The 19261-nt window shown below is 39.5% G+C and overlaps 1 protein-coding gene across 1 annotated transcript; it reads right to left on the reverse strand.

Moving 5' to 3' along the window:
* Positions 1–414: 414 nt before the first annotated feature.
* cryl1 (crystallin, lambda 1) lies at positions 415–19207 on the reverse strand. The gene is made up of 9 exons (XM_020100615.2): positions 19043–19207; positions 18106–18213; positions 16984–17110; positions 14292–14453; positions 13832–13927; positions 12367–12465; positions 6210–6318; positions 2730–2836; positions 415–867 (listed from the first exon to the last, which is right to left on the reverse strand). Exons 1-9 carry the CDS (start codon positions 19081–19083, stop codon positions 763–765), a joined length of 954 nt encoding a protein of 317 aa, XP_019956174.1. The 5' UTR covers positions 19084–19207; the 3' UTR covers positions 415–762.
* Positions 19208–19261: the final 54 nt, after the last annotated feature.

A 19261-nucleotide genomic window follows, 5' to 3' on the forward strand; every position in this document is an offset into this window, starting at 1 on the left:
ATAATGAAGATGGTATTTGTTTGTAAATTAATTTTTATTTTATATCAAATGGTTATGTTAATTTTGTATTATTGATTTTTACTAAATACATAAAATGTTCCTACCTCTGAAATTCACAAATTTACTGAAACTCTTATTTACACATATATTGTATGTGATATTGTATTTTTGTTTATATCACTTTAACTTAACACATTTCACGGATGCAGGCCGAGCGATCATGTGACGGTCACTCCAGCCTGGTATCTCTGTGAAATTAAATCTGCAACAGGAGAAACGTCCCAGCGAGCGGCGAACACTCAGTGACTCTCCTGACATGTTTCCATTCTCTGTTTCCTGGGATTCAGGAGTTTTCCTGTAGTAAAACACATCATTAATTTGTTCTGCTGATGGAGACAGAGACAAACACTGAACTCACAATCTCATCATTTTATTTGTTATTTCATCCTTAATTATTGAAAACAAAACAAAACAAAGACAGAAAGTGAATAAAATCCCATTGTTTGATTCCATTGCTTAAACTAAATAAAACATGAGATCGAAACAAAAAGATGAAAATATTCTGGATATTTGGAAAATTGAATCCTTACTTCACAGTTTTTTTTTAAATGTTCATAAAAAAGTTTTCAGAATCACTTCACAAATTTAAGTCATGTATTTAAAATATGTTTGTGCCTGTGATTCCCTTTTCCACCACAATGGAACGAGTTCTGTTCCTCTTGTGAGGAATGATCTTATACATTTCATCATGTGTGATGTATTTCAGTGGCCCTTCTTCAGCTTCGCCAGACCCATGAGGAGCTGGTCCCTCCTCTCCCTCCTGGCCGACAGATGCTCCTGGTCATTGGGAATCAGCTCACACATCTCCTGTGGGAGAAACAATATATGAGAACTTATAGTTTCTAACTAGACGCTCACTCAGTGGAGCTCAAACCTCACATGATTTATTTGTTGCACAACTTTTGGGAAACCAGGAAATTCACCGCTTGTTTTTTCATGGTCATATAAGAGCAGCACTTTGTTCTTTCAGTATTTCATATGTTGTATTTTATGTTTTGTTTTTTAGCTATCGGAGAAAACAGTAATAAAGAAAGAGAATAAAAATAAATTCCTTAATCTGCATCAGAAACATAATGAGTTCTTCTGAGGCTCCATCCTTCCACGAAGTTGGGTAGAAATCAGTTTATTTTTCTTTAATGATAAATAAACCAATATTAAAATAGTTTAAATTAATTAAAATAGACCAAATTCACTTCTTTTCCACCGGGTTGGAGCTGGACCATTCCACCAACTGGAACATGACTTTAACTCTGGTGGAAATTATTATTAAATACAGGTTCCTGTCCCCTGAGGAAAGTTCCTGTGATGGAATCGCACCCAGCGTCCTCACGATGAAGCCTATTGTTGGCATCGGCACTTTTCACATACCACAGCACTTTAAACTAATTGTCAATCACTTCGCTATATACGGGCCTTTAAAAACTCATAAAACTCAATTATAGAGCAATTGAGGAACAATAGCATAATCATATGAAAAAGCACAATAAAACGAGAGATGAGAGACGAGAGAAGATCATTTACAAATGCATGATTGATTGTTCCATTTGAACTTTAATTTGCGATGAAGAAAAGCTCGTTGACAGACAGCAGAGAACTTATAGATGTTTGAGAAGTTTTCTGGATGAGTTTATACTTTCTTTGTGACTGAAGTTTGCTGCTGGAATCTCCTGCAACGTTCTCTGTGATTTAAAATCTTTGTTATCTGCCAGTTTTCACGCTTCTCTGTTGTGTTGCTTTTATTTTTTAACTCTCTGTTGTGTTGCATTTATTTGTCGATTTTGAACGTGACCTTGAAAAAGAGATTGGAAATCTCAGGCTACATCCATAACACAGCATTTTTCAAAATAAAACCATTTCTGTCTGCGTTTTGGCTTCAAATCAGAATTTAACTGCACAACAGCTGTTAAGCAAAGACAACGGGGTCAGCAACATAAGTGATTATCCACGTTGTGTTCTACGCTAATAACCGAGGCTGATGCTGGTTGTTTTCTTCAGGATGGGGGGGTCATGTGATCGGAGCCTGAAGAATCAACTGAAGTTACAAAAAGACCCAATCAGCTGCTGGTTGAGAGTGTCTATGTAATTCTTTCCCAACATCTTTTTTTCTGCAAAGAACGCAAAGGAGTTAATACGTTTTTAAACTAAAACGTGGATGTAGCCTCACGAGACTTTTAACTTAAATAAAGATTAATTAGAAAAGTAAACTGTGTGTATGAGCCTGTTGTCCCCTATGAAGAAGCTTTTCAGTGGAATAAACCTTTAAACCCTCAGCTGAAGTTAATGTAGTGGAAACGTTTTTATTCTTGCACGCATCTCTGAACCTAATGTGTGAAAACGTGTTTAAAGCATGAATGTGAGACAGGAACGTGGCTGCTTTAATGAACATTCAAAGACGATTAGAGAAAACAACAAGAGAATTTGAAAACAAGAGCGACTTCTTTTGTCCTCTAAAGTGCTTCGCTAAGCTATTTTTTGTTCCTTCACATGATGACCCTGCGTTGTTCACATTTCAACAGCCTGTGAGAGCATGTGACCAAACAACGCCTATACCAAGGAAGTCGTGCATTTCAGTCACGCAGAACTAAAGAAACCATCAGCGATCATTAGTTTCATCCAACTGAATCGGTAGCGAGAAATCATACATGAGGAAACGTTGCTGTCACACTCACATGATTGATTCTCTTAGCTCCCTCGCCCTGGAAGTCTGGTACAGGCCCGAAGGAGGTCAGGACCCTCGCTATGCCTTCGCCGTAGCGTTTCATGTAGTCTTCCAAACCTGTGGGAGGACAGCTGATCAGAGGGGGGCTGGTACAGTAGAGAGTTACTGGCTCTTAATGTGAAAAACCACGACAGCAAAATGTTACAATTTCGTAGAGGTAAAAGGTAAAAGCTGAGACACATGTAGATGTTTTGTACGGAGACATTCAGCTTCTCTTATACTTCTTTACATGGAACATCCAGTGAGTGTTTCCTGGTGTGAACCCACCTCCTGATGCAAACTGGTTCAACAAATGACACCCAGGGCTGTAAAAACAGTTTAGAAGGTATTCACATTATGTCCTCTGCAAGCCTCCGTGACCTACATCTATGACGTCTGTCTATAACACCCTTTTGTGTGCAGAACACCTGCACGTTACTGTATAAAAAATACTACTATATACATATATATATACATACATACTGTATATATACAAGCAGCCATACCCTGAATGTACAACTACAGAAGTTGTGATTGTAACTGGGATTGTATTTGTTCTGCATGTTTCAGCACTAGACTGCACAAGTTTTCCGGCTGACGTCCCTCACAAAAGTCTATTCATCACTGTTATCACACATGTTATCTTGTCTGTTTTCCTGCATCTGATTATTCTTGGATCGTTATCAGTCTCTTAAACGTGTTGATGCCACAGAAACCCACAGAGAAAAATGTCAAGATGTGTTCAAGAACTTAAATTTATGTTGCCAAGTGACGTCCTTGGTGAGAGTGCCTCATAAATAACTGTCACTTAGTTTTACTTTCCTCGCAGTTATTCTCCTGATTGTTCTCAATAATTATTCTTGAATGATCGACTTGTCAAGTAGACAGCAGGTATTTTGAATGAGCTCTGATTTATGTGTTACCCTGATCGACTGGTTCATTACCTTTGCCGAGGAGGTTATGTTTTCACCCCGGTCCTGGATTGTTTGTCTGCAGGACTAAAGTTTGTGAAAGGGAGAGACACGGGTCAAGAAAGAGCCCATTTGACTTTGCCATGGATTTGGACAAAGGGGCAGATCTAGGAATATTTAACATTGCAAGATCTGGGATTTTTTTTTTTAAACATTTTCACAGATTTCTCAGGAAAATTTGTGCAAGGTTTCATAGTGGGGGAGGGTTTTTTCAGCTGCTTTACGATAACAAATCAAGTTAAAAACCTGTGACTGCAGCTGATGTGCAGCCAAGATAATGTGGATTCAATAGAGAATCAATATTTATATGCATCTACGATAGTTTTAGAGCCATGTTCAACCAAACGTGATGGGTTTGGTGCAGGATTTAAGGGGCTGTAGGGCCTGGGCAGAGCTTTACACTTTACTGAATGCTGTTCCCTGACTCTGGATTTCTTCTACTCAAACTCTACAAGAATTTTTTTTTCATGTTAAGGCAGTAAAAAAAAATTAAACCAAAAGTCGGGATGATAAGTGTTTGTCCCACTGCTGCTCGACTTGTTTCTCCTTTTTAAAATCACTCATTTAAACAAACTGTGTGACTGTGTCCCTTAATTCGAATGTAAAAAATGGTGGCAGCTAATGAGGCAGCCATTATAACTAATGATTGGACAGAACATATCATAAAGAGGGGCAGCGTCATGGCTTGTTGACATTCCTCTGATAAGAAGCTAAAAAAAGTGAAGCAACAGAGAGACGAGAACGAACCTCTTCACAGCGGCTCTTTAATTACGGCAGGTCAGAGGGGGACCGTTTCAAATAGCTCTGTCACACTCACATGAAGTTTCACACTGAAAATTCAAATGTGTGACTCTTACACATTGCAAATGTTTTTTGTCTTTTGAATAGTTCTTAATCTTTTATATAAAACCTGGTGGGAAATGATTCTATGACACAGTGGTGTGATGAATACCTTCTACCTTCAAGTCTCTGTTCCTTATTTTGCTTTTGCTGCCACTGTCAAATGATTTTATTACGCATCATTGTCCACGAATTGAGGAACAATGACCAATCCCAGTGACACACATGACTGGTATTTAAAAATGTGCAGTGGATGATTAGACCTCACCACAGAAACTCTTTATATAATATAAATATAAGGAATATTTGAAGACCTCTGCAGAGGCCGACAATGAGTGGAAAGTTATTTAAAAGTTTCAAGTTTTGCCTCATTTCATTACTTAATTTAAATTTGAAATGTCTTTTTAATCACAGCTGATCACGATGAAGCTACAAACATTTCAGAGTCTCATGTTTTCAGTGGACTGCTCCTTTAGAGGATAATGCTCTCCTGTACTTGTACGAGGTTTACAGGAGCCAAGTTGTTTGGGCAGAGTGGAAAAAGAGACAGAGACAGAGCCTGAGTGCTCCGGTATCTGATTGGAACGATACAAGGACGGGAAGTCACTACAGGATTGGGTCTTAGCAATCTTTGGAGAACACGATCAAGCTACTGTTTCCTGAGCAGGAGAAAAAAGAACGAGTCGAGAGCTTCAGCACTGTCACTACAGGTAGAGCTGGCGTCTGGTTTGAAGGCCTCGATGTGGGCTTTGTGAGTTTTGGATTACTGGTGTGAGGGAATGCATTCATCGCTACCCATCAAAAGACGGCTTTGTTCGGCCACAGCGACCTTTTTCTGTGTGTGTACACAGTCCTGGCTGCTCTGTGGGTTTCACACTACCCTTTGATATTCTGCATCTCCCTGTGGTTTCACTCTCAGCCTCTCTCTGCCACCCACAGGGGCGTCACAGTACGGTACAGTACATGCATGTTGTGCTGAGACATGTGAACCGTGTCGCTGTGTGTGGTTCTCTCACAGTTTTTACAAAACTGAGGCCTGGTGTTGTACGACAGAGGACAGTCTATCGTTGAGCAGCGGTGGTTCGTTTATCTGATAAAGTTATTGACATGTTTTAACAAAAAGTCAATATCATAAGATCGTAAAGCATTTCATATAGTTTCTTAGTTTACTTATGATTCAGTGGATCAGGGTACAACATTTTATTTATTTATTAATAAACCAGGATTTGTCTCATGTTCTTTAACACTGTTAGAATTCACAGATGTTGTCATTCCAACCGTTTGATTTTAAATCATCTTTTGAGTTGAATTTAAAAATATATATTTTTTGATCCATGGTGATGTCATTGATTGACTTGTGCTCTGAAATGTGCATCTCACACCATAATTCAGTTGACCTCAGCTGATCAGAACCAAAAGTTAATCATCTGGAGAAACTTAACTTCATGAGTAAAATTGGTGAACTCTAAAACTCTGCATTCTGCCTTTAAACCTGGTTCCTTCACTATTGTTGCCCGTCGTCTACTTTTGCTTCCAAACACACAAACAAAGAAAAATGTGATCGAATCGGGAGCTGGAGGAGGAACTCTGGATGGTGACACTGTTTATGTGAGCGAAAACATTCAGAGAGGGAACGTTACCTTCAGGTGCATTGAGGTGAATCGTTTCCATGGGACCAATGAAAGCGTAACGCATTCCTAACCCCTCTGACATCACCAGGTCGATGTCCTTGACTGAGATAACGCCATCCTGATGAGGTAAGAGGGAAAAAAAAGGGTTCAGACACTTCAGCCCATTCCATTGACTTGATTGTATTCCTTACAAAAAGGGACAAATCAGTCAGCCAGTAAATGTATGACTAGATGTCCCTGCAGCAGCGTTACAGACAAATATGTCCTTTATCTGTCAGTGCAGGTTAAACAGGGAACAGCTGAGAATTACTACTCTGCGCTCATTCAATCCCTGAACCAGAGAAATACTTTACTTTCTAGACACATATGAGGTCATCGTGACCTTTGACCATTGAACACTGAGATTTTATCAAGTCATCTTTGAGTCCAAGTTACAACTTGTCCAAAAACATTTGTAAGGTCACAGTGACCTTGACCTTTGACCTCTGACCACCAAATTCTAAGGGCTTCATTTTTTAGTCCAAAGGAACATTTGCACAAAATTTGGAATCAATTCCCTTGAGGTGTTGATGAGACATTGTGTTCACAAGGTCAAAATGATCTTTACCTTTAACCACCAAAACAAAAGTAATTTACCATTATTTGAAGCTTAAGTGTATTTAGTCTGAGGGTGTTCGACCATATTTCCACTGGGAGATCAACAAAGTCAGGGATTTTAACCCACTGGGATTTTGGACCAACTAAATTCCCTTTGATCGAATCGGACTACTCCCAACATATAATGTTTCCCTAATCAGCCAATTCTGTGTCCTCAGGATTATGTGGGCAGTGCAGGGAGGAGAGGGGCTGAGGATAGAGAGATGGATGGAAGCGGAGACAGAGGGAGTGGTTCAGGTATCTTTGGGTTAGAGATGCCTGTTGGCTTGACCACGCAGGAAATCAAAGCTCCGATACAGAGAGTAGGGTGAGCAGGAGGAGGGGGACAGGGTCGTCTTTGTTTGGGTCCCACGTCCAACAACGGGCCTGTTATCTGAGCCAAGCGGGACGGTGGGTGGGGTCTTTTCTCCACTGTAATCACTGGGGCCAGCAAGCTGCTTTCTCAGCCACTCTGCTTTCCAACACTGGCCCCGACTCAAGGGTCATTTCAGTGAGTGTATTTTGGGAGGGTCCCGGTTATGTATTGTTATGACACCACAGGCCCTGATGGTCACAGCTTAACCTCAGGTCGTTACCTATGTTGGGTTGTTTCATCCCAGTCGTTTGTTTGTTAGTTAGCAAGATAACTCAAAAAAGAATGACCACAACACTTGGTGGAAGGAGGTGGTGTGGGTCAGGGAAGAAGCCATTGTAGTTACTGATGTTTTGATCCAGGAGTGGGAGGGAAAACTTCTCAGTCACTCATAACTGATGTAGTACCTCACAAATGCTTCATACACTTGTCATACAATGCAGTAAATAGCTTTAATAGTGCCGAGGATGTAGTTTTAAACTCTCCTTGATTCCTTTATAAAGGTTGAGATACAATTGTAACAGCAACAGAAACATCGAAAACCATTGTTGATATTCATGTCAAAATGTCAGCGCCGCCAAACCAATTTCCTGATCATCAACATTTCCAATTGGCAAATTACAGTTGGTAACAACCACTAATTGCTGCAATAGCTCCTCAGGTGTGTCACCCATGTGAGATATTTTCATTTTTGACAAAAGTGAATACAGACACGAGCATACAAATGATAATAGTAATAGGATAACAGGTGAACAGTATAAAGTTTTAAACTAAATTAAATAGAGCAGTTATTTATGTGACTGGTGATATGACAGTAATTGTGAACACTTCATGCACTGGTGTGTTGCCTCTTCCCATCACATCAGACTTTGTTAGTCCTGGAATATAAATTTAGTCCAGCGTGTTCCGAGAAGTTACACTTACACTGTAAATCAATTTGTTTTAGTCACATGGTGTGACAGCCGGTTACGGCTCAGGTCAGCTGGTTCATCGAGGTTCTCTGTTCTTGGCGAAGCAGCAATAAAGATTCACAGCTCGTCTCCATCTCTGGTGGGGAGCAACATAGGATTCCCTTTGTTATGAATAATCTTTTCTCCTCAAAACACATTCCACTCCACTTAGACAGCCACCGTGACTTAATTAGAGCCACGCCCACACAGTGACAGCGGCCACTGCCTCATGTTCAAGATTTACCTGCTGATCAACTTTGACGAGAGGAACTCACAGAACAAACGTTCCTGTACGACAGGTTTGACTTTGTTTTTTAAAATTGTGAAATTTTGCAAACCGTGCAAACGGTCACGTACTAGTGATTTATAACAGTAAATAATCGGGGTATTGTTAGATTTTTCTGAAGGTTTACATGATGACATTTAAAAAAATTTGGCGAAAACTTTCTCATTAACAAACTGGTTGGTTATTCTCACACATCCAAATCGATCAGATGAATCTGTGGTCAACGTGGAGCTCTTGGTTAAAAATGGGTATAAATAATAATTAAAGACTGTACATTCACAATATACACAAGACTTTGTGTAACTTGTTATCCTGTGATTCTATTGTTGCAACTATCCATGGGTGTCATGTAGAAGCTTCTCATTTTTCTTTCTATTTCACTGTTAACGGTCGAAGGATGCCCCCAGTGTTCACGCTCAACAAGAGCTCACACATGAGTGCACCATGCTCTATGGAATGTCATGTCGATATGAGTCTTTGCTTCCACAGGCCAGTGTGAAGACATAAATATCCCACGGGAGATGCATGGATACCATCAGGAGGGAGAGGAACACTGTAATCTCCTTGAAGTACACTTAAATTCTCAGAAGCTGAAACCCGGTGACTGAAGGCCCACTTGACTCATCAACGCAGCGAGACAATCCTCTTGAGACAAAGAATCCAGAGTCGTTTGAGGAGAGAGAAAAAATTACAAAACAAACGTGAAACAGTCCAAACTGTGAAAAGCCCAAATCTCTTGAAGCAGGTAACCCCACGCTTTCTGCCCATATGACTGAGGTGAGTGACGAATACACAACAACTGTTAAAAGTGTCACATGTTTCACTTTCACGTACAAAAAGAAAATTATTCAGAAATAATTAGTTTTTCAATGGGTTTCAATCGTTCTTGTAGTCGAAATATGAAACGAAAAACAGAAGTGGTCTGATAACCTAAACAATTTCACAAACACAGTTATGAAAACAATCTCCTTGAGGAAGATCACAATCCACATGCTAACGCCATTCAGCACGTTACCATGGTGATTTAGCCTGGTAAGAAGTGAACCAGCTTCGTAGGATCAGAAATGCAGAGTTTAACCTGAGGCTGAAGCAGCTCTCTGTTTTCAATAAAACACCTAAATAAAAGAACTTTTATACATCTCCTCTCCTCGCTGTGTCTGATTGCTCTGCAGAACAAGATATTCAACTCAACGCCACGTATGTCATGGTGGAGCTGGAGGGAAGATCATTAAGTGATCGAATGGAATTTTAGATATTTCAGTTTGAATAAAAAATTTAATTGATATCCATTGAGCCATTGTGGTAAAAAAACAACAACATATAAACAACACTTCTCTCAACAAATTTGAAGCAAATGAAGTCTCTAACAATATGATTTATTGCAGTGATATAATATATATGTATGTGTTCATTTCATCTATAATTGAACTGTGACACAGACCAGGCGAGAGAGTAAATACCGGTTGGGTTCCAATCCTCAGCGTACTGAGTCCATGTGTCTGTGAATATATGAATTTCACATAGTCTTGAATTCCACAAGCTACAGCACGTACCCATTAGGGCTTGTGTGCCATTTTCAAACTTGTCCTTCAGTTCATTTGCTTTCACAGAAAGACGTACATTGAAAGCACTTGGAGAATTCTTAAAGATGCAAAAGTTACCCTGAGGATCCTGTAATGGAGCTAATCCAGTGACATTCTTGTTGACACTCAAATGTCAAGCACTGGAATCCGCCTCGTTAGATTTAAACCTGTAAATGTGTTAGACCTGCTCAGACGCAAGGTCACTTTTCATTCCATGGTTGTGCTGCTTCCATCATTTGATTCTACTGCAGAAAACGTCATGGGATGAAGGAAACACAAAGCAATCTAATAGATCACATGGATTGTTTTATTTCGATGATGAAGAATAGACGGAAAATGTAAATCTATCAATAGAATGTTTCAATAGATTGTTGAGCAGTGTTCGTGAGTTTGATGGTTGAGTGTTTATGAATATAGAGAATGTTCCCCCTTTCATTCCCACTCTTCACCCTGAACTTCTGCTCTCTGCTCTTTGGTGAGAGGGTTCGATCTACTGTGAGAACAACTCGTAGCTTCAACTGTCAGAATCCGCTCCACCAGCGCCAACACTCTGGTTTTATCCATTTTTATTCATGACAAATTTGAAACTGAAGGAACTCAGTCTTCACTGTGCTTCAAGTACGTGTTAACAAGTATTTAAAATGCACAAGGACACTGAGCTGTCGGTACACACCTCATCAGTGATGACTCAACCATTCACTGATTAATCCGTTTCAATAATAAAGAGAAATGAGGGATAGTCTGATGAGAGGCAGTCACGCACTTCTGCATTGTGAAGAAATTATCACATGTTTTTACATCTGCTTGGAAAAGATTCGTCAGTCCTGCTCTTGATGTACTTTAATTGTCCTTAACGGCTTCACACCCAGGACTTTGTCGATGTCCATCTGGTACAGTTACACACTGTAGCTCAGAAGTACAGTAACTACACCGACAAGGACAAAGTGCTTGCTGAGCTGTGAAAGGGCAGCTCTTTGTTACACGTCTCTGACAGAGAAAAGTGATGGAAGAAAGAGGTGGAGAGAGAGAGAGACACTGATCTGAGTTCCCGTGGAAGGAGAGATGGTTTGTTCTAACAGATTGTTGTGATTCATCAGGGTCACGTCTGGGTTCTTTTCTCAGATTTAACATGGTTCTGGCAATGTAATTTATTCTTGGTTTGTTTAAGAACGCAGTGGAAATGTAGATGTTGTGAGAATTTAATAACCTCAGCCGAGAAGGTAATGTCCTTGTCTGCGTTTGTTATTTAGCAGGATTACACAAAAAATACTGAACAGATGAACACAAAACCTGGGTCAGGAAGAACCAATTAAAGTTTGGTGCAGATCTGGATCATGATGTGGATGTAGGACTTTTTTCAGGGTCAGGATGAACAAGAGGAAGAGGTCAAAATTCATTCTCACCTCTTACCATTGAAGGTAAGTTGAGATAATACTGATGTTTACAGAGTTTAAATTCTGAATCCCAATGAAACGAGTCTTCATTTGAGTTCAGCTCAGGATGAAAATGGTCATTATCATTCTGACCATTCTTCCTATGAATGATGTTATAATGGTGCCTGTCATCAGAGGCTAAAGCTCATTTACTCTGATTCTGTTCCTTTTTGGAAGGAGACCACAGAGACTTTGGCAGAGGTGAGCGGACAAGAGGTTTCCTCTTTTCTGCCTCTTTTACAAAACCATCAGCGGCACAAAGCCTCCCTGAGACTGAGCAGCTCTTGTTCAGAAATAACTAGAATTACTGCACTGCGGTTGTCTGCCTCCTCAAACCAGTGCAGTTTCTGTGTACATATTTCTACATACTTTTTCCCCCATATAAACGTCACTTTACCTTTGACGACTGAAACACAGTAACGTGGTCATCTTGACCTTTGACCTTTGGGCACCAAAATAATCACTTCATCTTTGAGTCCAAGTGAATAATTGTACAAAATTCAAAGAAATTCCTTTCAAAGCATTCTTGAGATATCGTGGGTTAAATTTTTTTTTACTATTTCATGTCTATTTATAAAATGTGTTATGTTCCAGTTAATGTGATTGCTATGGCCAGGGCTAGAAATGGCTCTCAGCTATTAATCTAGCTGACCTGTGGCAGAACTGTGGTTTGGCCTGAGCTTCATTTCATAGTAACTGTGGTTCAGATTTGATAATTTCTAACGCAAATTATTGTTGTTAAATTAGATGTCAATTAGTCCCATTTAAATTTTAACCAAATATTTTTGTCCTTAACTCTGATGTTTTGTCCTTTTCACATAATTTAACAGTAGAGAAAATATCCAAAAGGAAAAAACTGATAAATAAGTGTAATTAAGTGCCTGAGTGGCCACTGAGACACTGACCTGGACCAGCCTCCAGGACTCTGCGATGATGGCCGCCTGGACTCTGTTGAGGGCGAAGCCATCGATCTCTCTCCTCAGGCAAACAGGAACTTGGCCGACCTGGATCAAGAGAAATCCGTCACACCAGGAATGGTAAACAGCACTATTTAAATCACTGCCTGTGCTGTGAATACATTTTACTATTATCTAGTATACCTGTATATACTGTTGTTTTTATATGTATTCATTTGACAGGTGTTTTCTTACAGCTGTTATTCATTGTCCTGTTAGATTATTTAAAAGGCTGGTGCTTTTATTTTGAAAGTCTAATGCTATCAGGAGAAAAAGGACAGAGAATCAAAAACTGTATAATTTATTCACAAAGGAAAATGTCTTTGTTTAGCAGCTGGTTTTTTACCTGATGTTATGTACATACAAGAAAATGCTTTTTCAAAAGTTAAACTAATGCAATGTTATAACAGTGTGATTTGGCAATAAAATATAAAACAAAGCATTATTTTCAGGGTTTAATACTGTAGATAAAAAGTGTGTATTCAAATATTTTAGAGTAAATTGAAATATGTGTTTCAATAGCGCTCTATAAGAGATTGTTATTCATTAATTAGAACAGCTAAAAGTGGTATTTTGTAATTGGTCTATACTCTAAGTGAACTGTTTACTTAGACAGGGTAGGGCCTCTCGTAGCTTCCATAGATTCCACAAGATACTGGAAACTTTCCTTTGAGGTTGTGTGTGTTGGCACGACAGCCTCACATCACATCTGCAGATTTATTAGTTATCTGCTGCTAACGACCCGCTCTGCCACTCCCCACAGGTGCTCTCCTCTGATCTAGAGACTGTGAAAGTGCTCTGAAGTCACTGTTGTGTTCATGAAGTCGGTGAGAGACGACTTCTGCTTTGTGACATGGTGCATTATCGTGCTGGAAGGAGCCAGAGACGGTGGCAATAAAGGGATGCATGTTGTCTGCATTGACACTCAAGATAGACAGTGAAGTTCATTCAAAAACTGATTGTAAATGTTACTTTTCTGAGGTTTAAATCTGTTTAAGGAGCTAGGATTCACCAACAAAGCTTCTGAGAACCAGTTGAAGAGTTAAACCATCATTTGGCCAATGACGCTATAAGTGCACCGAGGGATTTGACCTGACACGCTTCACACCAGGAAACCATTGGTTTCCTGTAACTTCAGCAAGTTGAAACCCATCTTGTTCATATTTTTGGGAATTTGAGAATTTCCTGGATTAAATAATCCTTCAGTGAACTATGTAAATTTTTTGTATGGGTGTGTTGTAACACCACCAAGCACCAAGGTGATTACAGAATTTAGAGACCTGTGACTAGGCTTTGTGATATACAATCAAACTGACAAAAACAAATTATAATGGTTAAAGGGTTTGCAAGATCAGATCAGTCATTTATTTTTATTCACAAAACACCCAGGGATTGTGTAATGTGTGATCTTTACCTTGGTCATCACAGCATGGGTGGTGTCCATAATGGTTGCTGCCGTCTCTGGGTGAGGTACCAGCTCTACCAGTTTGACAAAGTAGGGTGGGTTAACCTGGGAGCACAGGACGTTAACACATCAAACAGTGGAAATTTAGAGACGTTTCTTCTTCTAGTTCTTTGTAAAAGGAAATTCCCAAAAGTAAAATTCAAAAGAGTCCAACCAGTTCAAACTGGTGGACTGAAATTCTTTTGGGGATAAATCATCACATAAAAACAACGAGTGTGTTTACATGAGACATGAGTCTTTTCTTGGTCTTTGATCGTATTTGGGATCTGATGTTGATCATAACAGTATCCAGGTTTCTCTTCATCTATGTGCATTTCTGAGCATCTCAGGAACTGTGTTCAATAAGAGCAGAAAACTAGCTTCCACAGTTTAAACGACCTGCTGGTACCAGGACTGCCGTGGCACTAACCGGGTGGGAGACGACGCAGCGACTCTTGTTGTGGACTTTAGAGAAGACGCTGCTTGGCACCAGACAAGAGGTGGAGCTGCTCAGGATGACGTCTTTTCCCACAAGACGCTCTATGTCCTGGAAGATGGTCTGCTTCACTTCGAGCTGCTCAAACACACACTCCTGAAAAACACAAACACAGATATGTGACAGAAAAGAGGCTGTGAAGACTTTAGAAGAATTCATTTCTAAAAAAATTATTATTATAAGATTTCAATCTTAACCCTCATCCAACACTAGCGTGCATCGTGGGCTCTTCATAAACAACAAATCTGTATTTTCGCAGAGCATTACCAAAGCAGTACAGTGAAGATCACCATTTTCTTTTCCAGGTAATACTTCACTTCAGAAATTTTAATTTTGGGTGACCTACTCCTCTACCTTTGCACAATTTGTGGTCAAACTGACTTGGATAAGTCAAATCTGAAAAATCTCATCAAACAATGAACTGAAACCTAGTTTCTTGGTATAAGCGTCAACAACTACTTCACATACCTTCTGAAAATATTCTATAAATATCTATCTGTTTGGGTCTGCTGTAGTCTGATGAAGATCAGTGTAACGCTGGAGGGTGTATAGACGATATTTTAGCTTTATCTGAAAAATAAAGACCGCACTCTGGTGCCACTTTCTAAGCTTGATCCAACTGCCCCCAAATTTCCAGAGACTTCCAAGTCAAAACCTTCCAAGGAAACCAAACCAAAACCACGTGACTGAGGTCTAAACTTCTGATGTGACTTAAGGAAATGCTGGTGCTGTCAAACTTTCTTCAGTAGGACATCACAGCAAATGAAAAGATTCCTATTAAGTGCTTAACTATTATATTGCTACAATACAAGGGCTTCAAAGAATCCACTCAAATGTCATATTCTTTACATTTTAAAACAAAATACAACCACTACTTTTTTAGTTATCCACCTCAGGCTGAGCTGGATATTTCACGTCCGGAGGAGTGGCTCGTGCAGGCGGTAGTGGAGCGTTAAAATAACATTTCTTCATTTCTCCAAAAACTGGCTGAGCAAGCAGCATACCTGAAGACAGCATGTGTAATGATGAGATGCTCCACTCATTAGAGCACAAGAGTTTTTCTGTTCTAACAACAAGTCACTTCAAATCAGACTTTTTATCCTTTGATCAAGGGAATTTTCAGTCTATTATGTATATTTTTAAAGTCAGCTTTTATTGCATAACACTTCACAATTTCATTAATGCTAAAATGTGCGTGGCATTGTAAACACAGTCTATTATCTAGTGTTACTAAAACTTGCCTCTCATTGAGTCATCTTATCAGGAACTGCTGATGTCATTATTTGAGCATTAAAACAATAATCTACCTGTTTTTCCTTGTATCTAATACATCCTCTATTGTTCATGGTTAGTGGGAACTCAGTACAGGACATTGATTTATTCTGACCCTACCCGTCTCTGTGCTGTAGAGATGAAGAGCACCATTGTCTTCGTCACCTGAGTCAAGCGAGACACTTCCTTGGCTTAAAAAGTTAACTCACTATTTTGTTTCAAGTGGCAGCGTTACACACCACTGAGTTAAGATAAGCAAGTGTGCAGGTGTTGGTTTTGTGTTTGTCCTCTTAAGGCGACAAAAGCAAGATGAGTGATTTGGTGTTAAACGTCATGTACCTTTTTAAACAGGAGGGCAACACTTGTTTTGACAACCTCTCAACCTTTTGTCGACCTTTGTTAGTATAACAGACGGCTCATGACTGTTCAGAGTTTAGGTAGAAATGTTCAGGTTTAGATTAAGATATGAACAACGTATTTATAACTTAATTATCATATTTAACAAGTTGTACTACACAAATCAGCCTGAGAAAAATGCGTTGTAATGATGATGATGATGTAGGTGCGGTCAAAAATCATAACTGCACCTACATCTATGATAAACATCTGCTTTGTATCATAATTAATATTCAGAACTTTGTAGGAAATAATTTCAAAAAAATTGGAGCTTTACATGTTGCACATAAAATTCACAGCTCAGAGTCCACGCTGTTAAAACACTAACGTAACTTTAAAACGGATTATTCTTGCTATTACAGCAAGTTTGATCAAATAAAGGTGAAGGAAAATAAGGCCTTTTATTTTCTTTACTGTAAACAGTAGAAATGATTATTTACGAAGGTAGACTCAACCACACAGAAGGAAGGAATGAATGAAGAACCACACCTGAGCCAGTGTCACTTTATAAAACACCTGAACTCATCTGAGAATTGTATGTGACACAAAATTACATCAGACCTGACGATGTTGCGCCCCCTTGAGGATAATCAGTGTAATTCTGAAAAACCACAATGTGATGCAATAGGATTATTGTTATAAATTGTATTAATTGTGCATGACTTAATATATATGATGAAAGAATCAATTAATAAAGACAACAAGTTATTTTCCTTCAACAAACTACTAGAAACAACTTTCTTTAAATTTGTCACATCTAAGTGGGCGGAGACACAATGTCCCAAAGTTTTGACAAGGTTTGACAACATGTGGGAAAACATGTCAAATGTGTGATGTGCAAACAATAAGATCAAATCAGCAAAAAAACAATCTATGTGAAATTCCCTTGAGTTTAAACACGGGGGGACAAGCTGACAGAATGACATGTACTGGTGCTGGGAGTATTCCGGTGTGTTACCTGGACAAAGAAGGCTCCCTCCAGTGCCTGAGCCAGGTCATCGTAGCTGCTGAGCAGAGCGAGCTGCTGTGCGGCACTCAGCTCTCCTCTGAGCATATGAGCTTCCTCCAGCTCCTGCAGCTGCTTCCTGAGCCAACAGAGTGAAAGAGGCAGCTATAACACTCAACCATACACTCACTGAATGTGAAACGTGATGTTTTGTCATGACATAAATATAAAGATACTGTAGAGATTATGCAGATTTAAAAAGAAATATTTGAATGTACAGTTTTTTCCACCTCAACCAGAATTAAATGGCTCTTTCAGAAACAGCTCCCACGTTTTTAGCAAATATTGTATCAGATGAGCAACAAACATACCTGAAAATAATGTAACACATATATTTCCTACAGTGTTTAACATGTATTATAGAGACAGGACATTGGATTTCAGACAGTCTAGTACAATGACACCCTCTACTGTCCACAAGGTCAACGATAAAACAGAATCTACAAGGGGCTGAGAGATAGAGCAGATTGGTGATTTATATGATACATACATTTAATAAAACCTGGTGTAGAATTTGTGTCTTAAACTCTTCTAATTAGCTTGCTTCTTTTTACTGACACTACTTTCCAATGTAAGGCTTTAAGAAAAATTCCTTTGTCATTCCACAGTAATGTTTAACCAGCGATGACATGGCTGGGAAACTTTTTAAGCCTGACCTTGTGTTTGTTCATGTGCTGCTATAGAAAGAGGAAGCCACTGATCATGCAGTGTCCATAGGTCATCCTTGTGAGTTCTGGAGGGAAGAACAGGCTTGGCCCTCAAGAGTCATGGGTGAATTGAAGTTAATGCTGCCTAAGTGACTCTCGCTCTCTCCTCCTTTCTCCTGCTTTGCATCACGACTCTCCTTCTCAAGTCCTCACTGTTCAGTTGCCTTTAATTCGTATCGTTTATCTGTACGACAGAGAAATCGTCCTCTCTGAATCAAGTTCAGCTGTGGGAGAATCTTAAATCTTGCAAGTTGATTTGAGGTGCAACCTATCGGGGTAAACACCCAAACCACATTAATGAAAACTACTACAAAGGTTTTTTACATTATGCTGAACAAAGACTGCATTGTTGTGCAGCAGGGCGGACCTTATTTCTGCGAGGGCGTTAACGGCCTGTCCTGGCTGGTTGTCATAGATCTTCACGCTGTAGCCTCCGCTGGCAAACACCATAGCCCAGGAGCGACCAATCAGCCCACTGAAACAGAGACACACAATCACACACACACATTTAGGACATTCACTTTTCACTGAACACTGTGTAATGACACAGAAATCCCTCAGAACAATCTGGACAACCATTTCCCAGCTAATCAAGAGAGGTCAAATGCACAGTAAAGGCCTTGCATCTTGTCTGAGCTCATTACTGTTGGTAAGTTTTTAATGGCTTGTGTCTGCTTGTTATCCTTTACCCCCCCCCTCACTGCTCAAACATGCTGATCCCAGGTTCCTTCTTGTTCCTGTCTTGTCACGTGGTTTACACATGAACCCGTTAAGTGTTTTGTCATGAACAGGTTTTTCCAAGTCTATGAAGAGAAGACAATAATGCATGTTAATTAAACTAAAAGAGGAGCAAACATCTGTCTGCGATGTTCTGTTTTGTATTTGCTTTTCAGGGTTGAGAGAGGTCACTTCAGAGGACTGCAAGGTTTAACTGTAGAAACAGTGAACAGGGAACAGACAGGAGGTTAAAATGAAGGCCTACATATAAACTACAACTATTGAGGCTACTTCATAAGGTGCTTTGGGGTTTGCCCATATAACAACCAGGCTTTATAATTACAACTAAATGAGAGGATACACATATTAAGCACAGGAGACTTGAGTTCCAAGCACACATAAATAATATAACTACATTAAACTGTACAACACAATCACTCAACTACAACTACGTGCAAAAACACAGATGATGTACCACAACGTGCAAATGCAGCGATTTCAGCAACTTGAAAAACTGTCAACAACTAGCATAAAACAAGGTGGTAAACATTAGCATTAAGGCAAAAACACAAAGTGTCGTGACTCACCTGCCGATGACTGCGATCGTCTTCATGTCGGACTGGCTCATTGCTCAGGTGTTTCGGGTTCAGATCGGATCTCAGATCAGTAACTTTGCCGAAAAAGCGGATTTTCTATCAAACCTGTAGCACCGCCCCTCTGGAGTCACGCTGCTAAATGCTACGGCAACCAAGAAGGAACAAAACTAACGAGTACAATAATATATATACACACATATATAAAGGTAA

The sequence above is a fragment of the Paralichthys olivaceus genome, chromosome 10, assembly GCF_024713975.1.
Source record: "Paralichthys olivaceus isolate ysfri-2021 chromosome 10, ASM2471397v2, whole genome shotgun sequence".
In the NCBI taxonomy this organism is placed as follows: domain Eukaryota; kingdom Metazoa; phylum Chordata; class Actinopteri; order Pleuronectiformes; family Paralichthyidae; genus Paralichthys; species Paralichthys olivaceus.

Bases quoted from the DNA above. Each gene is read 5' to 3' on its own strand.
- cryl1 (XM_020100615.2), bottom strand. From the start codon at position 19,083: ATGAGCCAGTCCGACATGAAGACGATCGCAGTCATCGGCAG. The intron at 18,214-19,042 runs GTGAGTCACGAC...TCTCTGTTTCAG, and splicing joins ACGATCGCAGTCATCGGCAG to TGGGCTGATTGGTCGCTCCT. The intron at 6,319-12,366 runs GTCAGTGTCTCA...TTACCTCATCAG, and splicing joins AGTCCTGGAGGCTGGTCCAG to GATGGCGTTATCTCAGTCAA.